We start from the raw sequence: 25,897 nt of genomic DNA, 5'->3' as shown, positions 1-25,897 counted from the left end.
TGCATTTAAATTAAAATTTGCATATTTTATTTTTCTATTGATTTGACGACCTAACACTAAGCATGGTTGATCATAAGACATCGTGAAAAACATGGTGCGTCATGGGTTCAATCGTTGATATGTGCAAGTAACAGGTCTACGGTAACCAAGAGATTGTTGGAGTTCTCGTGACCTCCTGTTCGAGTAGCATCGTCCGTTTCTTTGAGAGATCACGTCCCAGTTCGTGCCAAATGTTACCCACCATTTTGTGGGTGATATCCCTAGCAGAAATTTTTCTCCAAGATGGTCCTTAGCCGGCAGCCAACATCCCCTTGCAGCCACCAACTAGCTCATTGTGCCACTTCTCCACCACCTAAGCCTCATATGTTTGAAGGTGGGCCTCCTAAACCTAAAGGTGTGCCTTGTCATTTGGTAATTAAGTATTGTAGTTTGATTTTCATGGACACTTTTGGGCATGGATTAATGGGGGAATTCGGTGGAAAGAATGAGCTAGGTCAGTGCTCTTGTCCCCTAGACCCCTTTTTGGATATTAACCTTAGATTCTAGTCCTGTGGGATCTCTTTTACTGACCATTTGACTTAGGGATGGTATTTCATGGGAAACCTTAACTTTGGTTGTGTGTTCCCGCTCCCGCATCCACATATATCGCCCCTTTTCCACTCATTATAGCCCCATTCATCATTTCTCTCGCCTTGGTCCACATAGGGCTAGATCTTCCCCTTGCCCACACCTTAGGTCGAGCTTGCAATGATGCCCCGAAGGTTGATGCAGCTAAAAGAAAATTAAAAGCATAATTCGCCACATCCAACAGGAAAACGTACCACAAAATGCAAAAGATGGTCAGGACAAACACATTTAGCACGTGGGCAAAAGCCAATACATGAGCACTACCCCATCATCATGGCCATCACCTTGGTCCCTACAGGCTTGATGAGTCTCCTTCATCATATAGGAACCCATGATTGTCCTAACCCCTAGTGCGCAATGAACCGCCCTACCTTAAAAGGGGGTATCCACTGCTATATCTCACAAATCATGCTCTTCCCGCTTGAACCCCAAGCAGTTAATTAAAGAAAAATCATAAAAAAGCAGAAGGCATAAAAAGAAAGTGGAAAAATCAAGGTCAGGTCACCTCATGTACCACGATTGCTCCCTCCTATACATTATATACCCAAGTGTGGGCTTCCCTTTTACTAGCTACCCTTGTACCCCAGCATGTGGCCTAGGGTTGCCCCTTTTCATTCCCCACTCCATCCATCTCTTTATCACATGCCACCACCTTTTAAAAAATATACCTTGGACATATTATCCCCTTTAGAAGTAGAAACCACCTAATGGTATACTTCGTTAACCCCATTTGAAACTTGGAGACATTAGCACCTGCCAAAGCCCATTATGGAAGGGCAAGCCATTATGAAGTCCCCACTTGTGGTCCATGGTTTGTAAGCTCTTTTACTCGATTTCCTTGATGACTTGTTGTATTAGAAGGCTAGGGGACGCATCGGATCTTATGGAGGATTGCAAGTGGTCTCCATCTTGGCTTTGGTCTCCTTAAATGGAGTCCTAACCCTCCAAAGGGCTACATTGGCACATATAGGGTGTGTGTTGAGAGCCATGAGCCTCCACAGCAGTAAGCAGCACTCCATGGATCCCCAAAGATGTTCATAGATTGCTCGAGATTCACCTATTGGACAAGGAAGATGCACCCGGTTCACCTTTCTCCAGCCTGCCCAATAGTTGTACCATGCACTTGGCAGATGACCCAGGGCTTGTATGCTGATGTGGCATTATTTACACCATCATCTAAGCCCTTACAGATGGTCTACAGGCATCTTTGACTCACATGGAGACAAATGAGGTCACTTGTGTGTCCTCACAGCCATTGGGAGCACCATAGGTTTATTATGTGAAGAACAAGGGGCCAACCCCTTGTCCATTACTTTTGGAAGTCCAACTCATCATTTTGGCACTTATGTACTTCATCAGGCCTCTTAGAGAGCCTGACGACATGCATTATTGATCATTCGACCTCTTCGAAGGGTTATTATTTTATTTATGAGCTAGTTTGGTGGGCTTGTCACCAATAGATAGTTATTTACACATTATTTTAGTTGATGGGCTAATGTAGGCTCAAATTAGGTAATTTGAACTCCTAATGAGTGTATAAATAAGAGAGACATGAATTCATTTGTATCATCACTTTGAATTGAATCATTCTTCTCTCTTGAGAATTTCGACTTCTTTCTTGGAAGATGAATTGGAGCATGGATGAATTTTGATGTTTGGATTGGGTTATCTTATCTTGGAGCTTCTGTATTGTCAAATTGTTGATGGTTGGATATGTTCTCTTACATGTAAGTACACACATTTAATGTTATTCTTGTTTTACTTTGTCATATACATTGGAATGGGATTTTTGCTATACTAGGGCTAATTGTTGCATTGCTTAATTGTGAAATTATGGAATTATAGTTTCTATATAACATCTCTCAATATATGGGCCATGAATGTTGACTGAAATCTCCTAGGGATAATTCTACCATTGAATTTATCTTGATAAGCCATCTCTTTTTGAAAAGTGAAGTATAAAACTTTGAGGTCACTTCTTCTTGCCCTAAAGGCCAAGCAAAGTAGTCCTTGAGGCCTCCTTGACCAAGAAACAAAGTCCTTTCTCATCATTCTCCTAGACTCCATTCTCCCCAAAGGATTAGGCATTGATCTACCAATAGGTGATCACTCGAAGAACCAATTATCTTCACCTTTCCGTTTCTCTTCTAGGTCTAGCCAAGTTGGGTCACCTAGGGCATCACTTTCCTAGCAAAATAGCCATAGAAATAGTTTGATCTCCTAGCCTCCACTGTGTTGGTGTGTCCTCAAGGTCTCCTCCAAATTTGAAGCCATTCCAACAATGGGGTTGTGCGATATCCCAAGCCCTAGCTCTGAGATCTAACTTTGCCTTGGTATTCCCTAGGCTAGTACCTCATAGGATCAATTTGACACCTTTAAGTGGAAATTCTTGTTTTGATCCTTTCAACTTCCTTGTCTAGGTTAAGATCATCATTGGTTTTTAGATTCTCTCCCCTTAACCTAAGCTGGGTCCACTTGGTCTCGTGCAGTCCCATACCTCTGAAAAGTTAATTCTTCAAGAACCACTTGGGAATTCAAGTTCAATAAAGATTTTAGGGATTGGAAAACTCCTTTCCAAAGCATATTCCTCTAACCTAGCCCTTAAATTCTCACCTCCTTATCCTAGAAAGCTTTGTACCTTGCTTGAAGAGCAAGCAAACTCCACGCTTAACCTCCTTCTAGGAAAAGGATCATTAAGGTCACTTCACATCCATTTGTTGATTCATCCTTCACAAGTGACTTTCTATATACCGTGTCTCCTTCCATCGTTGAAATTCCGTAAAGAGTAGGGAGTCTTAGATGAGGTGACAATGGGCTAAGTCTCCATTGTCGCCCTTGATCTAGCAGTTGTCCTTTTAAGAGTCCCTTTTAGGCCCCCTGCTAATTTGAGCGGTAACAGAGTGATCTATCAAAGATTGAATGCTACAATTGTCATAAGGTGGGACACTACAAAAGTCAATGTCCTGAAAATCCAAGGAATAAGAAGAGAGAAAGAGAACATGCAAATGTTTTTGATGAAGCTCCACTTAAGAAGAACAAGACTAAAGAATGTGAAGTCAAAGTCTTGCACTATTAAGTCTTCTCTCACATATCCTTCTAAATCTATTATTTTAAGTTTTGTAATGTTTTTCTTTTATGTTTCTAGAGTTTGTTGATCTAATATATCTTTTTACAACTATTTAAATTGTTTTGATAAGTTGTAGGTATCCCTCAGAAAGATTGGATTAAGAGGGAGCCTTCACCATTTTACCAAAAGATAAGTATATTGTTCTTTGTTTCATCTTTCATGTTTGGTTTCCTCCTCACATCAAGATTTGTTTGTATTGTATACTAATAACCTTTTCTTTATATTTTCCTTGGTAGGAAAAGCTTGTGAAATACACAAAGGTTACAGAGGAAACTTCAAAGGAAATACTTGAATCATGAAAAAAGTTTTGTGGCAAAGGAAGCCCTTCAAGAATTCATGTCCTACAAGGTTTGTTAAAGAACTCAAGGTATGTCTTAGACTACAAGTTTTGTTACAAGGTTCTCTCCATACAAAAGGTATGATCACTCTCTTTTGAAATTTGCTTTACATCACTGACATCTTATGTTTAGGGTGTTGAATCATAAAGATTCCCGTTCGGGTGATTAATCATTAGATTGAATCTATCTTTCTTATATTGTCTTTTGTCATTTGATCATTCTTGTGAAACCCTAACCCTTAGGGTTCACTGTGAAACCCTAACCCTTAGGGTTCACTGTTAGACCCTAGCCTCTTGTTGCTAAAGGTATGTCAATGTTAATAATGAAACCCTAGTCTACTTAGAGGTTGTTGATAAAGTCTAAAACATGTGATGAAATCCTATTCTTTTGAAGTTTAGGGTTTTCATAATATCGTGGTAAAAACCCTAGTCCTTTAGGGTTTACTATTAATGTCTAGTTTATATAATGAAACCCTAGATTTTTAAGGTTTGGTGAGCAAGGGTTTATGAACAAAACCCTTGTAATAACTAAAGTAAGATCCTAGGAATGAAATCCTAGATATGTATATGCGAGTATATTAACTTTATTATTGACCAATGAAATCTAAGGTTTGCAACAAAACCCTACTAGAGATTGATATTCTAGGGCATGATAATGAAAACCTAGAAGTATATTGTTTTTCAGTCATTAATATGATTTAGTTTTGATAATAAATTCTAGGGTTTGCAACAAACCCTAGTAGAATTAGCCATGTATTTCTAAGAGCATATTGTTGAAAGTTTGAAACCTTAGATGTGTAGTACTATGATTGGTTTGATATTTTGATTGAGTTGCTAATATCTAAGGCTTTATGTCTCGAAGATGGAGTCTAGGGTTTATGACAAAACCCTAGCAAGATATTGAAGTATAGTATGTAAAATGTAACCCTTGTTGATTATGAACCTAACTAGGTTTAGGTATTTGATGTCTAAAGCTTGAATGTTTTGATGCTTCCATTGTAATGACATGATTTTGATATAGTTGACTTCATGCTTCTGTATATTTGTATTTGGTTGTACTTGCTATTAAAGTTTTGCAGGTACATAATCTTCAAGATGTTGAAGATGTTCATAATTAAAGATGATAATAATAATGAGCATGATGAAGGAAGCTACAAGAATGATGATGATCAAGATGACCTTGATGCCATGAGAAAGAAATAAAGCCTTGAAAGATTGTAGTCTCTCCAATGTTATAAAAGAAGGAAGTTATTGAGTTGAGAGGGAGCTTGGATAGAAGAAAAGGTATATCTCCCCAGTTAAGAGGGAGGGCATATTATGACAGTCATAGTGAATACCTTGAAGAAAGAATGAAACCGAAGAATGAAGGAAAGTACTACAATTGGATTAGCAAAAAAAAAAGACTTGAGAAGTACTAAGGCTATATTTGGTGCTACTGAAGAAATGAAAGAAGAAGAAAGCTTCTAACAAGTTGTATTTGGATAACTTGATGATGATATAAGTAGCATCAGAATGATTGAGGACCCTGAAGGTTTGTGTTTTCTTGTATATATATTTGGAGGTTTATCTCTGATTCGGATTGTGATTGTGTAGGATCTCTCCGAAAAAATGTTGAACATTTGAAGCATGCTTAGATTGGTGGATATATATTTGGTTAAGTTGATAAGGAGAGATGAAGCATCTTGTGGCAACAAGATGCTTGCGAGGACATCTGGTCGGCCTATGTGTTGATGTCTAGATCCCGAAATAGGGAGGGTGGCATTGATCTTGGAGCTCCGACCTTGGACACGCACCTAGATCTCTGGGTTGGTGTTAGATCTTAAAAGTCTGATGGTAGCTAGAGTGGCTAAAGCTTGAGTACACCTTAGTCCCACCCGATTAGAGTACCCTAGTTAGGTATCTAATCTATAGCACTATGTGTGTTGTGACTCTTCATAAAGCATATCATTTTGAGATCTTCCATGTGTTGAAGAAAGTGTAACTAGGTTCGGTATTTACAAATATAATTTTGATCTTTGTCCTTGTCAGGAAAAAGAAATATTATTTTTAAATTGTAAAAATGAGTTTCTTGCTCATTGCGTAAGTCTAGGAAAGTCAAAGAGTTAAAGTCATGTATAAGGAGCTCTTCTTGAGCATATATAAATTGTATATGAGTCAACCTAGTGCCTAGATCAGCCCTCCAAGACAAGCACAATCCTCCTAAAGAAGTCTACCAGCAAAACGATGAAGAAAGCAGTCATGTCGGCCTACAAAATCGAATTAAAAGGAGACACATCAGTTCACTGGTTCATGTCGGCTTGAGTACATGGACAAACACCTATAAATATGCGGCTAGAGTCACCACAGAGACACAGATTTTCGGACAAGTCTCTGCAACTGCAGAAGAGAACAGAACCTTGGCATACCTCTGAAATCTCGGTGATAAACACAGTGACATCTTCGCATTCTTCTCTGAAATCTCGAACAAGTAAAGTGACACAGAAATTTCGGATGGAGACACAGTCGTTTAGGTTTTCGATGGAGAAGGATACCTGTAGTTTTTCAGATGACACAGTGGCTCAGAATCTCAGGTGAGTACAGTGGTTATGTGTTTCTCGGGTGGTCATCATGATCACTGTCTCGGGGTACAATACAGTATCGAAGCAACACTACAGTGGTGACAATCTTGACACATTCATAAGAATGATCTCGGTGCAAGGAGTGCACAGCTAAGTCACCTGACACGAGCATTCGGGATTCGAGGAATCCGTGGATTCGAGTATCAGATACGCACACGTTGACCCCCGGAACAGGACACATTCAAATACGTTATATAGTATTTTATATATATATATATATATATATATTAAAAATTAGATAGTTATTACACAAATTCTCATTAATGATACAAATTCATTGATTTCAAACATAGATCTTATTTAGATGTAAGATTTACAAATTAACATTGTGCATACAAATACAATTGTGACATAAATGACAAATCATAATACATATTCAATTCATCAATGGTCCAATAGGAGAAAGACAAGATAATAAGATAAAGATATTGTAGTTTTCTCATTAAGTCATCAAAATCAAAATGTCTTACATAGGTAGTGCAATGCCAATGGCAAATCGAAATAGCAAATACAAAACAACTACAGTCTACAAGTATACAAGCATCAAGGCAATAGTTAGATCATGACTCATGAGTCATCAATCCTCATAGTCATCATCAAAATCAACATCGTTGTCCTGATCATCATGGTCACCATTGCTCTCCTCTGCTGCATCCTCCTCCTCTATATCCAAATTCATCTTTGCATTTGCCGGTGTGGAGGATGACCCCTCTACATTATCACCATCATCAAATCTGACAAGCTCTAGCACTGGATCATTGAGATCCAAGTTGGCCAATGCGAACTCAACACTACTGTCCAACCCCATATCATCAGAAAATACATCCCACATCTTTGTCTTTCCCTTCAACCACTCATCCCTCTCCCTGTAAATAAGAAGAATGTTGGTTTGCACATACACCATTGTCTCTGCCCTGGACTACTCAAGCCTGCTCTTCTTGACACTATACAAATTCCTATATGTGCTCCAATTCCTCTCGCAACAAGAGGATGAAGTCACCTGAGAGAGGAGCCTCATGGCTAACTGTTGTATAGGAGGGCTTATTGCCCCATGATTTTCCCACCAAGAATAGGGCTTCTTAGCCCCCCTGTCTCTAATCAAATTATACCCTGCAAATCAACCAGTTCCAGTGGAAAACTCTACAAAGGCATCCTCCACCTCATCAAGGGATGCTCTATCCTGAAAAACCCACCTGAATGCATCTTTCATCCCCTGTGAGATTTCACCATCCATGTGAGGAGGGAATTTGCAGGAAGGTCCACCATTCAACCACTCATGGCTATAGTATTTTGGGTTCAATGAGTGAGCCAAACAATGTAAAGGCGTGCAATTCTTGTCCCAACTGCTGACAAGAATGTCCTGTATAGTGGTGAAGAAGGCCTTTGGTGATATCTCTTACTTGGGGCACTCACTCTGTAGAATAATGCTCCTCACAGACTTAATCATGGAATCCCATCCCTCATAAACCTCTCCTATGATGGGTTGGTCTATATTTGCAAATTGAAGCAAAGAAATGATAAGGTCCATGATCTGAATAAGTAGATCTACCCTCTCCCACCAAGCATCATCTAACACTGTGTCCTTCACTCTTTTAGAGGCTACTTGATCTGTCTTTCTCCAAAAAGACCAAAACTCTGAAATAACCATGACCCCAAGAGCGGTCTTGACCTCCCTCAACCTCTTCAACATGATGAATGAAGAGGCAAATTGTTTATCCGCAATCTTCAACAATGATAGATTGTTGTACTCCTTGTAGATAGTGAGGGCATTTGTATGATTTTGTACAAATCTATGGATATGTCGTGCATCCTCAATAATGTTACCAATCCAAAGCACATCAAAAGCAATGGATTTCAGTGCTATGTTCAATGAATGGACAATGCAAGGTGTCCAAAACACTTGTGGATATTTAGCTTCCACAATCATGCCAGCAGCCTTACAAACAGGTGCATTATCTGTAACGATTTGCACACAAGAATCAACACCTACGTCTTCAATAACTTTAATAAACAACTCACCCATATATTGTGCATCCTTGTATTGCCCAAGTGCATCCACTGTTTTCAAAAAAACTGGACCATTCAAGGAAGACACCATGAAGTTGATGAGTGAGTGTCGTGCTAGATCTATCCATCCATCAAAAACAATGCTAACCCCAGATGTTGCCCATGATGCTTTAATAGGCTCAAGCATGTCTTCCACCTCTTTTTTTCCTTCATCAACAATGTGGTTCTAAGCTTCTCAGACCCAGGAGGCACATACCCTGATGGAGCCCCTTGCGTTAGAGCTCGGCACATCTCAATAAATAGAGGTGAGCGTGAAACATTAAAGGATATGAAGTTTTGATAGAAAAAAGGCAATGGTGAGATCAAGCTATTCCCATTTTTCCTTCTGAAAAATCTTGTCCATTGGACCAAGAGAAATTGTCTTTCTTTTTGCTGCTTGTCCCCCACCAAAACTCTCAAATGGAAATGTGTTGCTACTTTTCCTCAAAAATGGAAGGGGGTCATCATTCTTGGCTTTTTTTTATTTTGCAGCCACATTTTCCATACCAACATTGGACTCTCTTTCCATTTCTTTCCTCTTTGGTAAAGGCACCTTTGTACAAGCTCCAATTCCACAACCTGGTAAAGCCAACAAATGACCTTTCACACGGAAATATGTGCTCCTAAAAGTATTGTGGCAATAGTTGCATTTCCAACTCACATTGCCTCCTCCCTTCACCTTGTTGGGTGGCCCTTGCTCTCTTGTGACATATTTCCACAAGGGATATTTCTCAATGTTACATTGAGAAGGAAGTATTCCCTCAACATTACTTGCAAATTTGCAATAGAGGGTATACTTGCAGTAGACTTTGATGAAATTGGGAGAGGAGGGGCATCTCCTTTGGGGACATTCTTCCCCTTCTTTTTCCCCTTCCCTGTTGCCCTTGATTGAGCCATGAATGCTGTAAAAAAAATAAAACAAAACATGCTCAAATTTGTAAAAGAAATGCATATGCAAAGTGCTGTAATAAAAATGCAAAAAAAATAGAGAGAAAATGCACTTACATGTTGCTTGAATCTCCTTGAAAATGCTCCCACACTCTTTGCTCCTTGATCAAAAACACCCACAGCAAAATAGACAAGTGAAAGTGAAAAGAAAAGGCAGCAAACTCGCCTTTTAATGTCATGCGGGTTGCCTTTTTTCGGATTCGTGTCCAAAATCGAGACACGTAGTGTCCCAATTGGGACACGGTCCAGATTCGATTGTGTCCCAATCGGACAGGAAGTGTCTCGATTTTCGGACAGAAATCAGGTCGAATCGTGTCTGATTCGCTAGATTCGTGATTCGTGGGCCCTAGGGGACGAATCCGGTTACATAGGTGCATAGTCATAGTCTCGATGAAGATCACAGTAAGAGAAGGATGTCACAACACACTCTAAACATAGTCATAATCTAGGCATCATTCTAATGAGAAGGATCTTGGTTATCCTACAGTGACACTCTGTCTCGGCATGTATTCTGGATGATGATAATCATGATCTCAATGAAGACATTGTTTCAAGTAATGAAGATCTCAGTGGTGCAGTGATGATGATGATCTCAGCAGTAACGAAGAAGAGGATTGGTGTCTTGGTCTTGGAGTGGCTCAGTAAGTCAAGGGTCATGGTCTTAGTGTTCGTCAATAGGAATCTCTATAACAAGAATTTTGTGCGGGTTTTCCTCTCCAAGAGGGAGAGGTTTTGGCCTTGGTAGAAAGCCAACATCTTGTGTCCTTGTCTCTTTGTTTTGGTAGCTATTTGATGAACTAAAGAAGACACACTAACATTAAAAAATATGCTAATAAGAAAAAGTTAAATACCTCGCAACTAGTTATCATGCTAAGAAGAATCTTAGTAAATTGCCCTAGATTCTTCAACACCATGTACCTTTGTATATATGTAATTATGAATACCTCCCTAGTTAAGAGGGAGTGTTGAAGAACGTAACTAGTGCCGATCTTCACAATTGTATTTGAGTCATGATGTAATGAACTTATCAAAAGAAAGAAAAAGAATTTTATTATAAAAGACTTATTAAAGCACGGATTTCATGCTTAGCTCAATGGTTAATAGCTCAAAGCCTCCATTGCAGCCTTCTAGGGTTTGTATCAAGAGTCTGTCCTTATTATGTATTAGACCCCTCTTGGGCTTCTTGAGTCAAGAAATAAATTTGTTTTAGTATAAAATAAGGCATTTAGGCCTCCTCCACCAAGTCAGCCTCAAAGAAGGACAAGCCGGCCTCATGAAGGGAATTCAACCTCATGGAAGCAGTATAAACAGAGGGAGCTCGATTCATTTGGAGACACTCTCGCTCAAATTCGATCTGCAGTAGCTGGAAGCAGTAAAAGGGCACGAAATTCAAGGAGGAAAACCTAGTGAAGGAGAATGAATTCTTTGTCGAGCAAAAGAAGTCGAATTTTCTTTGTCTTTGTCTCACACGTGCAAAGGAGCTGAAGCTGTAGGAGGGACAAAGTTGCAGATTTGATGCTGGGCCAAAATTTTAGAACAGTAAGGCTGAAATTTTGTCTTTGATGCAGCATTGATGAAATGTTGTTGCAGTTGATCTTTAATGTTTGGAAGGACAGTTTGAGGGCTGATTTGGTGGAGGAGGAAGGTCATTTGGTCTGGCCTAAGGTCTTGGTTTATCTCAATTTGATTTACTAGTGGAAGAGTTTGACTGGGATTTTCCCTATGCAGGGGTTTTGGCCCTGGCTGAGTGCCTACGTCTGGTGTCATTGATATTCATGTTTTGATTTGATGATTGCTTGATGAAAAGAAGATAAAAGAAGAACATTAAAAAACAAAAAAAAAACATAATAAGACTACAAGAGTATCACAAGTAATTATCAATAGAAGAAAATCTTTCTACCTTTCTGATTTTCTAACAATATTCAGTTAGCATTGACTCGTATCCAGCTGAAGAGTCGGCACTTGATCAAGAAGTTGGTGAGGTGTTGTACATTGCATCAGTCATGCCAGTTATACGTCATGCAGCCAACGTTTTTCTTCATTTGAAAACAACCTCAAAATCTGCATTTTGGAGTAAAGTTCAGGGCCATGCTGCTGACTATTATGACACGTTTAGTCTAGACAGGTTTGTATTCTAGGACAGACAATTGTTTCCCATAAGACCATTAAGGAATGGTTTAGAGTTAGCACATAATAATACTAATATAATAAAGCTGTAATGTCCTTTAGGTTACTAATTAAGTGATTTATCTCATGTGTCATAAATAAAGTGGTCTTAGATTACATTATAGTGGTTCTAAGGGATTTTGGCATGGGACATAGTCTCGCTTATATGTGTTGACATCGGCACTGTATTGTAGGCAAGCCACATACTGACATTATTCTCTCTTTTAATATATTACTGTTTCCATACTTTGTCCACATTGTTGGGTGTAAAACTCGTAACTAGTCTGCATATGATTTTTCTAGGCAAAGTGGTCTTAAATTACATTAGAGTGGATGTAAGGGATTTTGGTATGGGATATAATCTCCCTTTTATGTGCTGACATCCACACTGTATTGTAGGCAAGCCACGTATTGATATTATTCTCTCTTTTAATACATTTCTGTTTGCATGCTTTGTCCACATTGTTGTGCGTAAAACTCGCAACTAGTCTGTATATGATTTTTATAGGCTCCTCAAGGATATATGCTCTTTTTCCAAAGTCCGACCTCTATTCCATATCCTTAAGTTCCATTTTCAACATGACAGGCCCTTTTCCACATTAGAGGCTCCAAAACAAAATAGTCTTTGATGTCATATTTGAATATGCAAAATATACCACAAAGAACTGACTTTTTTGGTGGAAGTCCACTTTTGCAAAAAAACACCCCATCAATGTCCTATGAGGCTATGACCATGCTCTGGCCTCGCTATTGCACAGGCATATGGTTCCTCTTTTGCACTATACTGATGTGGTAGTTACTACCAATAGGAATAATTTTAGCTCTACAGTAAATTCTATGAAACAAAATCTTGACTGCTATGAATTTCTTCAGCATCGTCCATTTAGATGTCCAAAATAAGCTTCTTTACAAAACATGGTAGAGTGAAATTACCCCTTTCAAACACCAAATTTTAAAGACATTATGTGGTATCTTCATTAAATCAAAGTTCAATGTAGATGCATGGATTATTAATGGCAATGGTATTGAACTCGAGCACACAATTCGTTGCAATATGCATATTACTGCCTTCACATTGTCAACTTTAATTTTGGCTTATGTAAATAGCTTTTCTACTACGGATTTATAAAAGTGAGAGTGTTAACATAAGCATTACCTAATAATGAGCAGTTTAAAGTAAAGGCATTTATATCATACCCCATAACCTACAACGAAGATATCCCATGCTGTAAATTGCTCCCAGATACCACTGCAAAATCCATGACCAAATACAATATTCCCTCAACATTGCATGATATCTAGAGTTTGGATGGTTATGTTGAATTGTCTGTTTAAAATAGTACTCAATCTCGAAAGTAAAATCCTTACCTGATAGCTAGAGAGTTGTAGTGGCAAAAATGAGTCATTAACTCAATCAAACATAGACAAACAATCCACCGAATTCCATACCATGTAATCCTGAGTTTGCTTTGAGAATTTTGTGGAGAATCCAACTGCAAATGCCAAAGCAGTAAAACGTTGTGACTTGACCATAGAGAAAGCAAAAGAGGTAATTTCATAGTTGGAAACTTAGAGTAGTTCACATTGTTTCCTATTTACTCATGCAAACATCTCATACTAAGGATTAAAATTAAAATCATTTTCAATTTCATTCACATATTTGACATTTCTCAACTTTTCCTGTGTCTTGAACAATAGCTAACATAAGTCATTTACAGAAAAAGGCTTCCTTTTTATGCAGTTGGGTTTTTTTAAATACCAATTTTGATAGTCACAATGTTGCACGAAGAGAGGGCATTTTTTGGAAGTGAAGCATTGGAAGCATCATTTTCCAAAAATCTAGGAAGCAAAGTGTCTCAGAAGTGTCTACTATATATATATATATTCAAAAAAAACATCCAAAATGCCAAATTAGTTGTAGAAGATATGAAAACATGCATATTTGTACATAAATCAAGATGGATATGGCATCCATTGTACATCAATGATTAATTATTCGAGCATCAACCATCTACAATCTAAATACTTCTCTTCTTGTCTAGCCTTTGCCTCTACCTCAATTGTCTAGGGATATTAGTGAAGATTGCCCAATTTTGATCAAACTACCTAATCCAAACCTTAAAATGTGGTAGAAAAAACTTAAAATGCTTGATCAATGATTTTGACTTGATTGAAAGGTAATATTTTGCTAAGATCATGACAAAGGAGTTCAACAATTAACACCACCAACACTAGGGTACATATAGCGTTTGGTGCTCTTGATTAAATGCCAATCACATACCCTCATACATGATATAATCTAATGAAATGCCACAATCCCATTGATCCCAAATTCTTGAAAATTGTTTAGTCTACTAAATTTTGGATAGGATATGAAATTCTACTTTCTCCATTTGAAGTCTGATGGGGCTCAAACCACTCTCAAACCAAGGTTACTTGAGAGTGGGAGCAAAAGCGGGGAGAGGGAGCGGGGAGCGACATTTTAAAAGCTCCCAGTTCAGGAGCAAATTTTTATAGAATATATATTTTCATGCATATATGTCAACAAAAACACGTAGAATGATGAATTAAATATAAAAAGAATAAAAACATGGATTGACCCATATAACATCAATCATCTAGAAGTTATTATCTTCTTTAATGATCAACCACGTCCACAAGTTAGTAACATACAACATATCTAGTCTCATGATTCATCAATCTTAATGTTTCAAGCTTTCAAAATTCAATATATAATATTTATCATCATTGATCACCAAAGTTGTACTTGTAACCATTACAACGAAGAATATCTAATAAGAAATGAAATGTCTCAACTTTCAACTTTCACAAAGCATCATATTCATAATTCATTACCAATGAGTTATAAGCGCCAACTTCAAACCAATGAAGCACCACTCTTAGAAACCCGCAGTTACCCGCAGGTAAGAACGGGTCAGAAGGGAGGACGAGTGACCCTCATTAAGCCCGCGTTCTTTACCCTTACTCGGCGGGTTTTGTACAAGACCCAGCTACCTGCATTAAACCCGCGGGTAGCCTATAAGACTCTCATCAGACCCCTATAAGACCCTTCGGGCAGCAAAACCCCCAAACTGTCCAAAAATTCGATTTTTCTTTTTTCTTTTTTGGAAATGAGGTGGAGGAAAAGGGAAATTGGAGGGAAAAAAAACTTTATAAGCACCTCTCTCCCTTCTATTTCTCATTCACTTGTCATTTGAGTGTTTGGCTAATTTGTGTGAGTGTTGAAACTTGAGAGTGAAGCTAAAGGAGCGTGAAGGAATTGTTGGAGGAGGCTAAAGGAGGCTTAATCGGATCAGACATAGCATCAAGTAGGCTTCATGAACCTAGTTAGAATGTTTTCCATGTACTTTTTTTATTTTTTTTATTTTTTTTATGTTTGCAAAAAAAAATTATTGGGAATGCCTGTGGGTGAGTTTCTCAGCCACACAGCAGCCCTGTGTGGCTGAGCTTCTCAGCCACACAAACAAAAAAATTTGCAAATTAAAAAAAAAATTCAAAACCAAAAAAAAAAAATTAAAACCAAAAAGAAATTATTTTTTTTTCTTCCAGATTTTGTTACCATGCCACCAAAGGGTTTCAAACGGTCTCGTGATTCGGCATGGGCACATGGTGAATGAATCATTCCCGGTAATGACCAAAATATCAAGTGCAATTATTGCAGCACCATAATGCATGCAGGCATAAACACGCTGAAATACAACCTAGCCAGAATTCCTGGGCATCTAAGGATGTTGTCAAAGTTGCCATGATGAAGTCACTATTGAAATGGTCGCTGCTTTGGAATCCATTAAAGAAGCAAGTTCTAAGAAGGCAAGAAAGAAGGATGAGATTGTTGGGATAGGTAGATCTTCATCTCAGAGTGAAACACAGTTTCAAAGTCCAGGTATTGGTAACTCCTCTTCAATTGCTATGGCAAACAAGAGTATAACCTCTTCCTTCTTCAATCCTCGCATAACTCCAGGATCTCAACCAACCTTGGACAGTTTCAATGATAAGAAGAGGAAGGAGGCAGATATGGCAGTGAGGAGGTTTTGGTACCATAACAGTTTTTCATTCAACAATGTAAAGTCTTATTTTTATCAACTCTGTTAGGATATTCCGACACATAGGAAATAGTTAAGTATAACTTGGTCTAGTATAGAGTTAGGTAAAGTGTGTTTCTTTACTATGTACATTTTGTAACTTACAATTCGACGATCACGATATGTAGTGATCCGACGATTCATTCTCTCCTCGATATTACCGACACTTGATCTGTGGCTTAACACCCGATTGGTCCATGATCTCTATTTAAAGAGCATGGAGGGTCATTTGTAGGTTAACCGTCAATGAGAGAAGCTTATGTAAATTTTCATTCTTTTAATAAATTGCCTGAAGTGGCCGCATTGGCTCAGGCCGTGGACTGTTTCCCTCTTTGAGGGCTTTAACCACGTCAAAAGTACTGGTGTATTGATATGTGATCTGTTTGTGAGCGGTGTCCTTTGGTGTTCTGTCTGAGGAACTTACCCTGTAACTTCCTACATGGTATCAAAGCTATTTGAGGGCCACGTCCGTTGGTGATCCAAATCTGGAGCCGGTAGAACTGCATCCGACTACCGTTTCCTAGATCTGTTGTTTCTGACTGCTTTTGGGCCGAGAGAACTGCTCTGTTGTGTTGGGAGCATCTGTTCCAGTGAAGAACCCCTTTCGCTTCACGCGAAAAGGTTTCCAGTAGCCCTAGCTGCGTCATTTTTAAGATCTGGAGGTATACAGTGTTTATTTGCAGTTTACAGTTATTTTCTCTCTGTTTATTTCGGTTTCGGTTTATTTAGCTTTTTTTTATTACCGGATCTATACCTTTCATTTATGCGTATGCTCTTTGCCCCGCGACTCTGTGCGATCTGGGCAAATCAGAAACAGAAAGGAAGAATTTTTCTCATGCATATGCTCTTTTCCGCTGCGCCTTAGTGTGATCTCGGAAAATCAAAAACATTGAGGAAAATATTTAGTTTCCGGCTAAAGCTAACTTCGAGCCGTAAGGTTTGTTTTTTTTTTGTATGTCCGTGTTGGGTTTTGTGTTTTTTGTTTTGTAGGGAAAAAGAGCTTTCTCAAAGCAAGCACACAACCCAAAGCTTCAACCCCCTCTCTCTCTCTCTCTCAAACTTTTTGTATAGCTCACTTGGTCCAAAGCTAATTTATGAGAGTAGAGGTCTTGAGTTCAAGTCTCCTTTTTGTGGGGGCGGATTTTTCATTTCCGCACATTCCCGCACTTCGTCGGCATCTTCAACAAATTTTCTTCAAAAAGCCATAACTTCTTCATCTGGAAGCCGTTTTCAGAATCGTTTTTTTTAAACAGCCTCATTTTTCGAGATCTTTCCATTGCAACACTTAGTTTCAGCATTTATAGCTTCAGTTTCTGTTAAAATGAAAAGTTCATGCCAAGTTATTCTTGACAGCACCAACTACTTCCAATGGTGGTCCTACATTGTGGATTTACTTAGAAGTAAAGGTCTCTACAGAATAGCCTCAGGCCAAGAAACCAAACCAAAAGATGAAGATAAGGCAGCTAAATGGGAAAATAGGCAAGATCAAGCACGTGGGTTGATAGGGATGTCTATTTCTCCAGATCTTAGATTCCATATTGCAGAACTTGATACTCCTGATGAAGCATTGAAACAGATTACTAAAGTTTTTGGAATAAAAAATGAATTTAGAGCCCATCAACTTGAAAATGAGTTGCTTACATTGGACCCCAATAATTTTTCTTGCATTGAAGATTTTTTGTCCAAGTTCAAGACCCTTAGACTTCTCTTGGAAGGTGTTAAGGTTAAGAAAGAAGATAGTAACCTTATCTATTCCATTCTTACTAAGTTGGGACCAGCCTACTTTGTGTTTGTTTCCACCTTCCATTCTGCAAGATAAGCCTTCTTTTCTCAAGGACAAGACTACAAGTCCCCTTCCTTTGATTCTTTTTGTGATTCTTTAATAAGAGAACAAGAAAAACTCTTACACCTTGGTCTTCTTAATCTTGGAAACTCTTCTAAGAAAGCCTTAGCCGCCCAGCAGCAACCAAATCCAAAGAATCCTAAGAAGTTGTATCCTAAAAGGAATGGTCCTAAACCAAACAAGGGTCCTAAGCAATTTCAGCCTCAAAATGAAAAATCATTTCAACAAAATAATAAGACAAATAAAAACAAAGGGAAGAAAACTGATAGACATTGCAACTTTTGTAATCGAGATGGCCACTTAGAATCCAAATGCTTTAAGAAGATGGAAGCCTTGGAAGCAGCAATGAAGAAGCATAACATCCATTTGGAGCACTCTTCAACTTCAACTTCATCTTCAGGAATGGCACTTTCTGCATGTGTTTGTCAATCATCTCGGTCTGGCTATGCACTAAATGTATCTTCTTCTTCTCATTCTCATGAGTGGCTCATTGATTCTGGAGCTTCTTATCACATGGCCAAAAACAAAGCCATGTTTTCTTCTTTAAATGATTGTAACACCAAAAATATATATGTTGGTGATGATAGATCTCTTAGTGTTGTAGGGACTGGAACTGTTCATATAGACAATGGTCAGTTTAATGATGTATTATGTGTTCCAACCTTATCCTGCAACCTTCTATCTGTATATCAGATAACTCATTCAGGTGAAGGTAAAATCGTTGAATTTTCACCTCACGATGTTGTAATTAATGACGTAAGAGATCCTAGACAGATTTTAGCTACTGGCATTACTAATGATTCTACAAGGTTGTATAAGTTTCACAAATTTGGGTCATCAATCTTCCCTTGGTATTTGTTGCTCATAATGATGAAGTGAGCAAACTTTGGCATGAGCGATTTGGTCATTTAAACTATCGCTCTCTTCAGAATCTACGTAAAGAAAATATGGTGACAAGTCTTCCAATGGTATCTTGCAGAGATGGTGTTTGTTCCGGATGTGTACTCGGAAAACATCATCGGGACAGTTTTGAAAAACGTGCCTCTTGGCACGCCTCAACCCCTTTACAGCTCGTGCATAGTGATTTATGTGGTCCACTTCCAGTTGTTTCATTCTCTGGCTACAAGTATTTCTTAACTTTCATTGATGATTTCTCCAGACGCACTTGGATATACTTCTTAAAACTCAAGAGTGAAGTATTTAACATGTTCTTGGCCTTTAAGGCCTTTGTTGAAAAACAATCTGGACATCAAATTCTTAAGCTAAGATCTGATAATGGTGGAGAATATGTTAACAACAAATTCATCAACTTTTGCACTGAGAATGGAATTCAAATGCAACATACTGTTCCATATACTCCACAACAAAATGGTGTCGCTAAAAGGAAGAATCGCACCTTAAAGGAAATGGCTAATTGTATGCTTCAATCTAAAGGACTTAGTCTTAATTATTGGGCAGAAGCAATTAACTGTGCAAATTACATAATAAATCGCACTCCTACTAAGGTTTTAAAGAATATCACTCCAGAAGAAGCATGGAGCTCAATTAAACCAGATGTAAGTCAGTTTCGTGTTTTTGGAAGTGAAGCATGGGCCCATATTCCAAAAGAGAAACATAAAGCTTTAGAACCAAAGAGTGAAAAATGTATTTTTGTTGGATATTCTGAAAATGTCAAAGGATATAGACTTATTCCACTTAAGTCCAAAAATGTTATCATTAGAAGAGATGTAAAGTTTGCTGAAATATATCGGCCTACGAGCCTAGTTCGGCGGATGTGCCACCTCTCCCTATCTCTTCTACTTTTGAAAACATTTCTTCTTCAGATGATGAAAGCGAGGATGAAAATCCTCCCCCACCTTCTCAGGATCCTCCTTCAGCCCTCAACTTCCAAAATGGGTCCGTGCTACTCGAGATGCAGCAGGTGATCTTGTCGGTGATCCTACAGATCAGCGACATACACGTTCTCAGTTTGATAGAGCCTCTTCTTTACTGGCTCAAGCTTCAGTGCATTATGATCTTGACACCTTTGCAGAAGCTTCAGGCCATCTAAATAGGGAAGCAGCTATGAATGAAGAATATCATTCATTATTGGCAAATGATACATGGGATCTTGTTCCTCTACCAAAGGGACGAAAACTTGTTTGATGCAAATGGGTTTACAGAACCAAGTATGGACCAGACGGGAAAGTTGATAAACATAAAGCTCGTGTTGTTGCTAAGGGTTTTTCACAAGTTGAAGGCATTGACTATACTGAAACCTTCTCCCCTGTTGCCAAAATTAACTCTATCCGCCTTGTTCTTTCCCTTGTTGCCTCTTTCAAATGGGAAGTCCATCAGATGGATGTTAAATCCGCCTTCTTGCATGGGGACTTGCATGAAGAAATTTATATGGAACAACCTATTGGCTTTATACAAACAGACTCTAGCCTTGTATGTCGGCTTAAGAAATCTCTTTATGGTCTCAAGCAAGCTCCTCGAGCTTGGTATGCCAAAATGGATAACTTTCTTTTAGAAAATGGCTTTTCTAGGTGTCATTTTGACAATACTGTCTACACCAAGAAAGTGGGCAAGTCCCTTATCATTCTTGTTCTTTATGTTGATGATCTTATCCTGACTGGTAGTGATCCCAACCTTATAAACCATGTGAAGACTAGCCTTAAAAGGAAGTTTGAAATGACAGACTTAGGACACTTACATTATTTTCTTGGTCTTTAAGTCTTGCAATCCAAGGAAGGTATTTCCCTTTCCCAATCCAAGTATGCCTATGATATTCTACGCCATTTTCACATGGAAGACTGTAAGCCAGCCCCTTCTCCCTTTCAGTCTGGAGTCAAACTTTCAGTCACTTGTACTTCTCCTGAAGTTGATGCTACCTTATACCGTCAACTTGTAGGAAAACTTTTATATTTGACCCATACTCGTCCTGACCTTTCCTTTGTTGTTGGCCTTGTTGCTCGGTTTATGCAAAACCCACGTGAAAGTCATTGGAAAGCAGTTAAAAGAATACTTCGTTATGTTCGAGGTACAATTCAGTTTGGGATTCATTACAGTGCCAAAGCATCTCCTCTATTGGTTGTTTCACTGATTTCGATTAGGCTGGTGACCCTGATGATCAGAAGTCTACTGCAGGTTGTGTTCACTCTTGGTTCAGGACCTATTACATGGGCTTGCAAGAAACAAGGTGCCATTTCTCTTTCTTCAGCAGAAGCAGAGTATCGTGGTGCCGTAGAAGCTAGTAAGGAAGCCTTGTGGCTTCGTAAGATCCTGTCAGAGTTTGGCTTTCAGCAGCAACATCAAACTACACTTTGGTGTGATAATCAAAGTGCCATTCAACTATGCAAAGATCCAGTCCAACATCAGCACAGCAAACACATTGAACTGCACATGCACTTCATCAGAAAGCTCATTCACGACCATGTTCTTGAAGTGCAATATTGTTCAACAGATGATCAAGTTGCAGACATCTTCACAAAGGCTCTCACAAAGGCGAAGTTCACTAAACTTCGATTTATGGTTGGAGTTCAGGAATTTGTTACTAAGGGGGGATAGGTTCTAGTGCCTCCTTCCTTCTCCTATTGTGTCATATTTGTAAATCCTTCAATCCTATCCCAAGTTGTTCTTAAGGGGGGATGTTAGGATATTCCGACACATAGGAAATAGTTAAGTATAACTTGGTCTAGTATAGAGTTAGGTAAAGTGTGTTTCTTTACTATGTACATTTTGTAACTTACAATCCGACGATCACGATATGTAGTGATCCGACGGTTCATTCTCTCCTCGGTATTACCAACACTTGATCTGTGGCTTAACACCTGATTGGTCCATGATCTCTATTTAAAGAGCATGGAGAGTCATTTGTAGGTTAACCGTCCATGAGAGAAGCTTATGTAAATTTTCATTCTTTTAATAAATTCCCTGAAGTGGCCGCGTTGGCTCAGGTCGTGGACTGTTTCCCTCTTTGAGGGTTTTAACCGCGTCAAAAGTACTGGTGTATTGATATGTGATATGTTTGTGAGCGGTGTCCTTTGGTGTTCTGTCTGAGGAACTTACCCTATAAATTCCTACAAACTCATTGTAGATGTCATTGCATGTGTTGGCCCTACATACAAAGCCCAAACTTATAATGCAATTAGGGGGAAAGAGCTAGATGAGGAGCTTGTGTGTGTCAAGGAACAATTGGAAAGCATTAAAAGCTCATGGAAATTTACAGGTTGTACACTTATGTCTGATGGGTGGACAGATTAGAGGGGTAGAACAATAATAAATTTTGTTGTAGCTTGCCCTAAAGGAACCATGATCCTAAAATCCATTGATGCATTTGCAAATGTAAAAGATGCACATTTGATTTTTTCATTGTTCACTTATGTGGTGGAGGAAGTTGGGGTTGCAAATGTTGTCCAAGTAATCACTGACAATGCAGCAAATTATGTGGCAGTTGGAAGGTTGCTTTGTGCCAAATATCCCACCATTTTTTGGACTCAGTGCGTTGCTCATTACATAGAATTGATGCTAGAGGACATTGGGAAGTTGGAGTGGGTGCAAGACATTGTGCAAGAATGCAAGCATATTACCAAGTATATTTATAATCATGCTTGGGTGTTGAACCTTATGAGGGAATTCACACAGGGTGAGCTTAGTCGCCCTGCTGTCACACGGTTTGCTACAAACTTTCTTTCCCTCCAAAGCCTTTTGTATGAGTACCAAGCTTTGAGAAGAATGTTTTGAAACCAGCAATGGGTATTCTGGAAAGATAGCACAAAAACAGAAGCAATGTCTGTGAAAACATTTGTCTTTGTTGATAGTTTGTGGGACAAAGTGATTGAGATTGTCAGCTTCACTTAACCCCTTGTGAAAGTTTTGAGATTGATGGATGGAGAGAAACCTGCAATGGGATATATATATATATGAGGGCATGGACAGGGCCAAAGAGGCTATCAAGACATTTTATAAGGGAAATGAATCTAAATATATCCCTATATGGAAAATTATTGATTCCAGGTGGGACAAGCAACTACATTCACCATTGCATGCAGCAGGAGCATATCTCAATCCGGACTTATTCTATCATGAGGGGTCTAGCATTCAAAGAGATCCTGAGGTGATGAGAGGTGTCATGATAGGCATTGAGAAGATGTTCCTGGATGAAAATATTCAGGACAAGATCAACTTACAACAAGATATGTACAAGGAAGCATCTGGCATGTTTGGATTCAGCTCAAGCCAACGTCTCAAGGACAAGAAAATGCCTTCTAAGTGAAAATTGTTAGAACTTAGCTTGTAATGTTGCTAGTTCTCTTTTATATGTTTGGCATTGCAAACTGATAACCTTTGTTGGTATTTTTTACAGCTCATTGGTGGATAGATTGTGGCACGGAGGCACCACAATTACAAGAATTCACCATCAGAGTTATGAGTCAACCCTGCAGTGCTTATTCTTGTGAGCGCAATTGCTCAGTGTTTGAGCACATCCACAGCAAAAAGAGAAACAAGTTGGAGCATGAGAGGCTGGAGAAGTTGGTTTTCATTTACTACAACCTTCGAATGTTCACAAAACAAGTGCAACCAAAGGATACAAATCCAATTTTATTGGATACTATTGATTTAGAGTCTGATTGGGTTGTGGAGGAGGAGGCCCTTGATTTGGGTTGGCTTCATGAAGAGATTGAGGATCTCTCTAGTTTTCCATCTCAAATGGAGACTCCAAATACACCTACCTCACAGTTGCTTCAGCCTTCTGAGGTTACCACTAGCTCCACGAGGGCTTATTTTAGGCGTAGTCGTCCATGAGTGATGAGACTCCAGATTGTTATGAGACAATCATTTATCATTTATGACATGTATTTGAATTTTGAACTTGTTGACATTTTTTATTTTAATTATGGAATCATGAGTCATTTTCTTATTCAGTATCTAAATGTTTTGCTTACAAAAATTGAATATGTTATGTTGTACTTTTATAGATATGAGACGATGTTATGGATTATTGCATATATTGTGGTTTTTATAACTTATAAGGATTGGAATTGTCATTAGTTTCTTTTTTGTGCTTAAATTTTACCACATTTTTAGTTTTTTTGTATCTTGACGAGTCTTATACGAGTTTTATAAGGGTCATTCCTAAGTCTTATATGAGTAGACGAGTCGATGCGTTGTCGAGTCTTATACGAGTACGAGTCATGCAACATTGCTTCAAACTTCAAACTTAAATTGTCATATATTGTTTACAAAAAATATCATGATAAATATGAAAGAGTCAACAATTATTGAAACTACTAGAAACCAAAAAAGACAAGTAAATCTATTATCTACTACTTCTTGTGGCCCTTGCCACGAGAAATCTCTAATTTCTGAGAAGGTCGTCGTGGTCTTCTAGGAGTCTCCTCCCGCATAATCGCACGACCAAAACCAGAAGGAACACGCCCTCCACGTGAGGATGTAGATACTGATGGAGGCGGTGGCAGCAAAGGAATAGTTGTTGGAACTCGAGCACTGCTAATGTATGGTGGGGGTGACACGGATGTTGTTGCTTCATCATCATCTTTCAAAAGTTCTGCAACCAATTCTTCTAGATGTATACTGCATTCCTCCAAATTATCATCCTCTGGGTTATTGTCCCAAGTTTTATATGATGTATCCTCATAAGCCCAATCACAATAATGACTCAACAACCTCAAGTTGTAGTGCACATAAACCAAGATTTCTTCCTGGTTTTCATTGAGTCTGTTTCTTATCACATTATGGATGAAGTTGTAGGTGCTCCAACACTTCTCTACAGAATAAGTATTTACAACCTGTAAGAGCACTTTTTTGTCTAATTTTGGCAAAAGTCCCTAGCTGCCATATGCTTCCCACCATGTGATGGCATCAAATCTGTCCCTATCTTCCATTTCATGTAAAGAACCAAACACTCCAATGCAATTGAAGTATCTACCTAATTCAAGACGCAAATTAGCACACTCTGCCTTGTCAAAGACCAACTTGTCTAATGCTTTCATATATCCATCTTGTACATCTGAATTTGTATGGGGTTTGATCCTAACCCCACCCCCAAGTGCAGGTTGGCCCAACCAAATGGAGAGTAGTATTTTGGCATAAGGATATACGCCTAGGCATGTAGTGGAACATTAAGTTTCTCCCACCATGCACAATCCTGAATCATTGTATACAACGTGGGATCTTTTTCCTAAACAATATCTTTTATTTGCCCCAACATGCTATCCATCTGCTCATACACCTCCCCAATCACCATTTATCTGTATTTGCAAAACAAATCATGTTATAAATGGGCTTGGTGAATTGCAAAACTTCCCTCACACATGCCCAAAACAGACCATCAAGAGCAGTCTCCTCGACCTATTCAAAACCTTGCTTACCATCTGTGGTTGGAGCCTTGTCCTTTAATACCTGCCAATGTTGACTTGATACCATGCTAGCCAATGACTCTCTTACCTTCAAAAGGCACCTAAAGGTGAGGTAATAGCTAGCAAATCTAATCTTCGCAATCTTCAACAACTCCAAACTTGAGTGACTGCGAAAAATCCCATGGGTATTGCTATGATTGGTAATAAATTTTATCATTCTCTTGCCTCTCTTGTACAAATCACCAATCCATTTGTATGGAGGGTTTTTGTTCTTAATTATATCATGCATCAAAAGGTTCATTGTGTGAACCACACACCCAAACCAAAATATGTTGGGCTATTTATCCTCAATAATTGCTCTCGTTGCCTTACAATTAGAAGCATTATCAATGATGACTTGGATGACATTGTATGCCCCAATATGTTCAATTGTTTCAAGTAATGGTTCTGCAATGTTGATGGTGGTCTTGAACTTCTCTGAGTAATCATATGCTAAAAGGAATATTGCACCAATAGTAGACACAGCAAGAACACTTATCAATGGCTTGCCTTTTACATCTAGCCATCCACCAGATACAATGGACACCCCATGCTCATTCCAAGAATTTGTCAATTTACCCAAAGAAAGTGTTATTTCTTCCTTTGCATGATCAAGTCCCATTCCAGTAAGGTGAGCGAAGAACATTGAATGGTATCCCACATGCATAGAGAACCAGTAAAT

At 38.7% G+C, this 25,897-nt stretch overlaps 1 protein-coding gene across 3 annotated transcripts in view; it reads right to left on the bottom strand.

Annotated features, from left to right (window-relative positions):
- LOC149223599 (MBOAT (membrane bound O-acyl transferase) family protein) overlaps nt 1-25,897 on the bottom strand; it is a 344,393-nt gene that overhangs the window by 170,343 nt on the left and 148,153 nt on the right. For all 3 annotated transcript variants that reach the window (XR_016249480.1, XM_089385884.1, XM_089385885.1), the window contains exons 10-11: nt 13,238-13,362; nt 13,067-13,118 (exon numbers count right to left, since the gene is read on the bottom strand). Coding sequence is in view for 2 of the 3 variants with exons in the window: in XM_089385884.1 (XP_089242010.1) it covers nt 13,067-13,118; nt 13,238-13,362 (177 nt within the window). In the remaining variant the exon portion in view is untranslated. The remainder of the gene's footprint in view (nt 1-13,066; nt 13,119-13,237; nt 13,363-25,897) is intronic.

The sequence above is a fragment of the Pinus tabuliformis genome, chromosome Q (genome assembly GCF_031772625.1).
Source record: "Pinus tabuliformis cultivar Carrire ecotype Pingquan chromosome Q, CPIR1, whole genome shotgun sequence".
NCBI classification, from domain to species: domain Eukaryota; kingdom Viridiplantae; phylum Streptophyta; class Pinopsida; order Pinales; family Pinaceae; genus Pinus; species Pinus tabuliformis.
The sequence above is the reverse complement of the archived record's forward strand: the minus strand, read 5'-3'. Positions and strand labels throughout refer to the sequence as shown.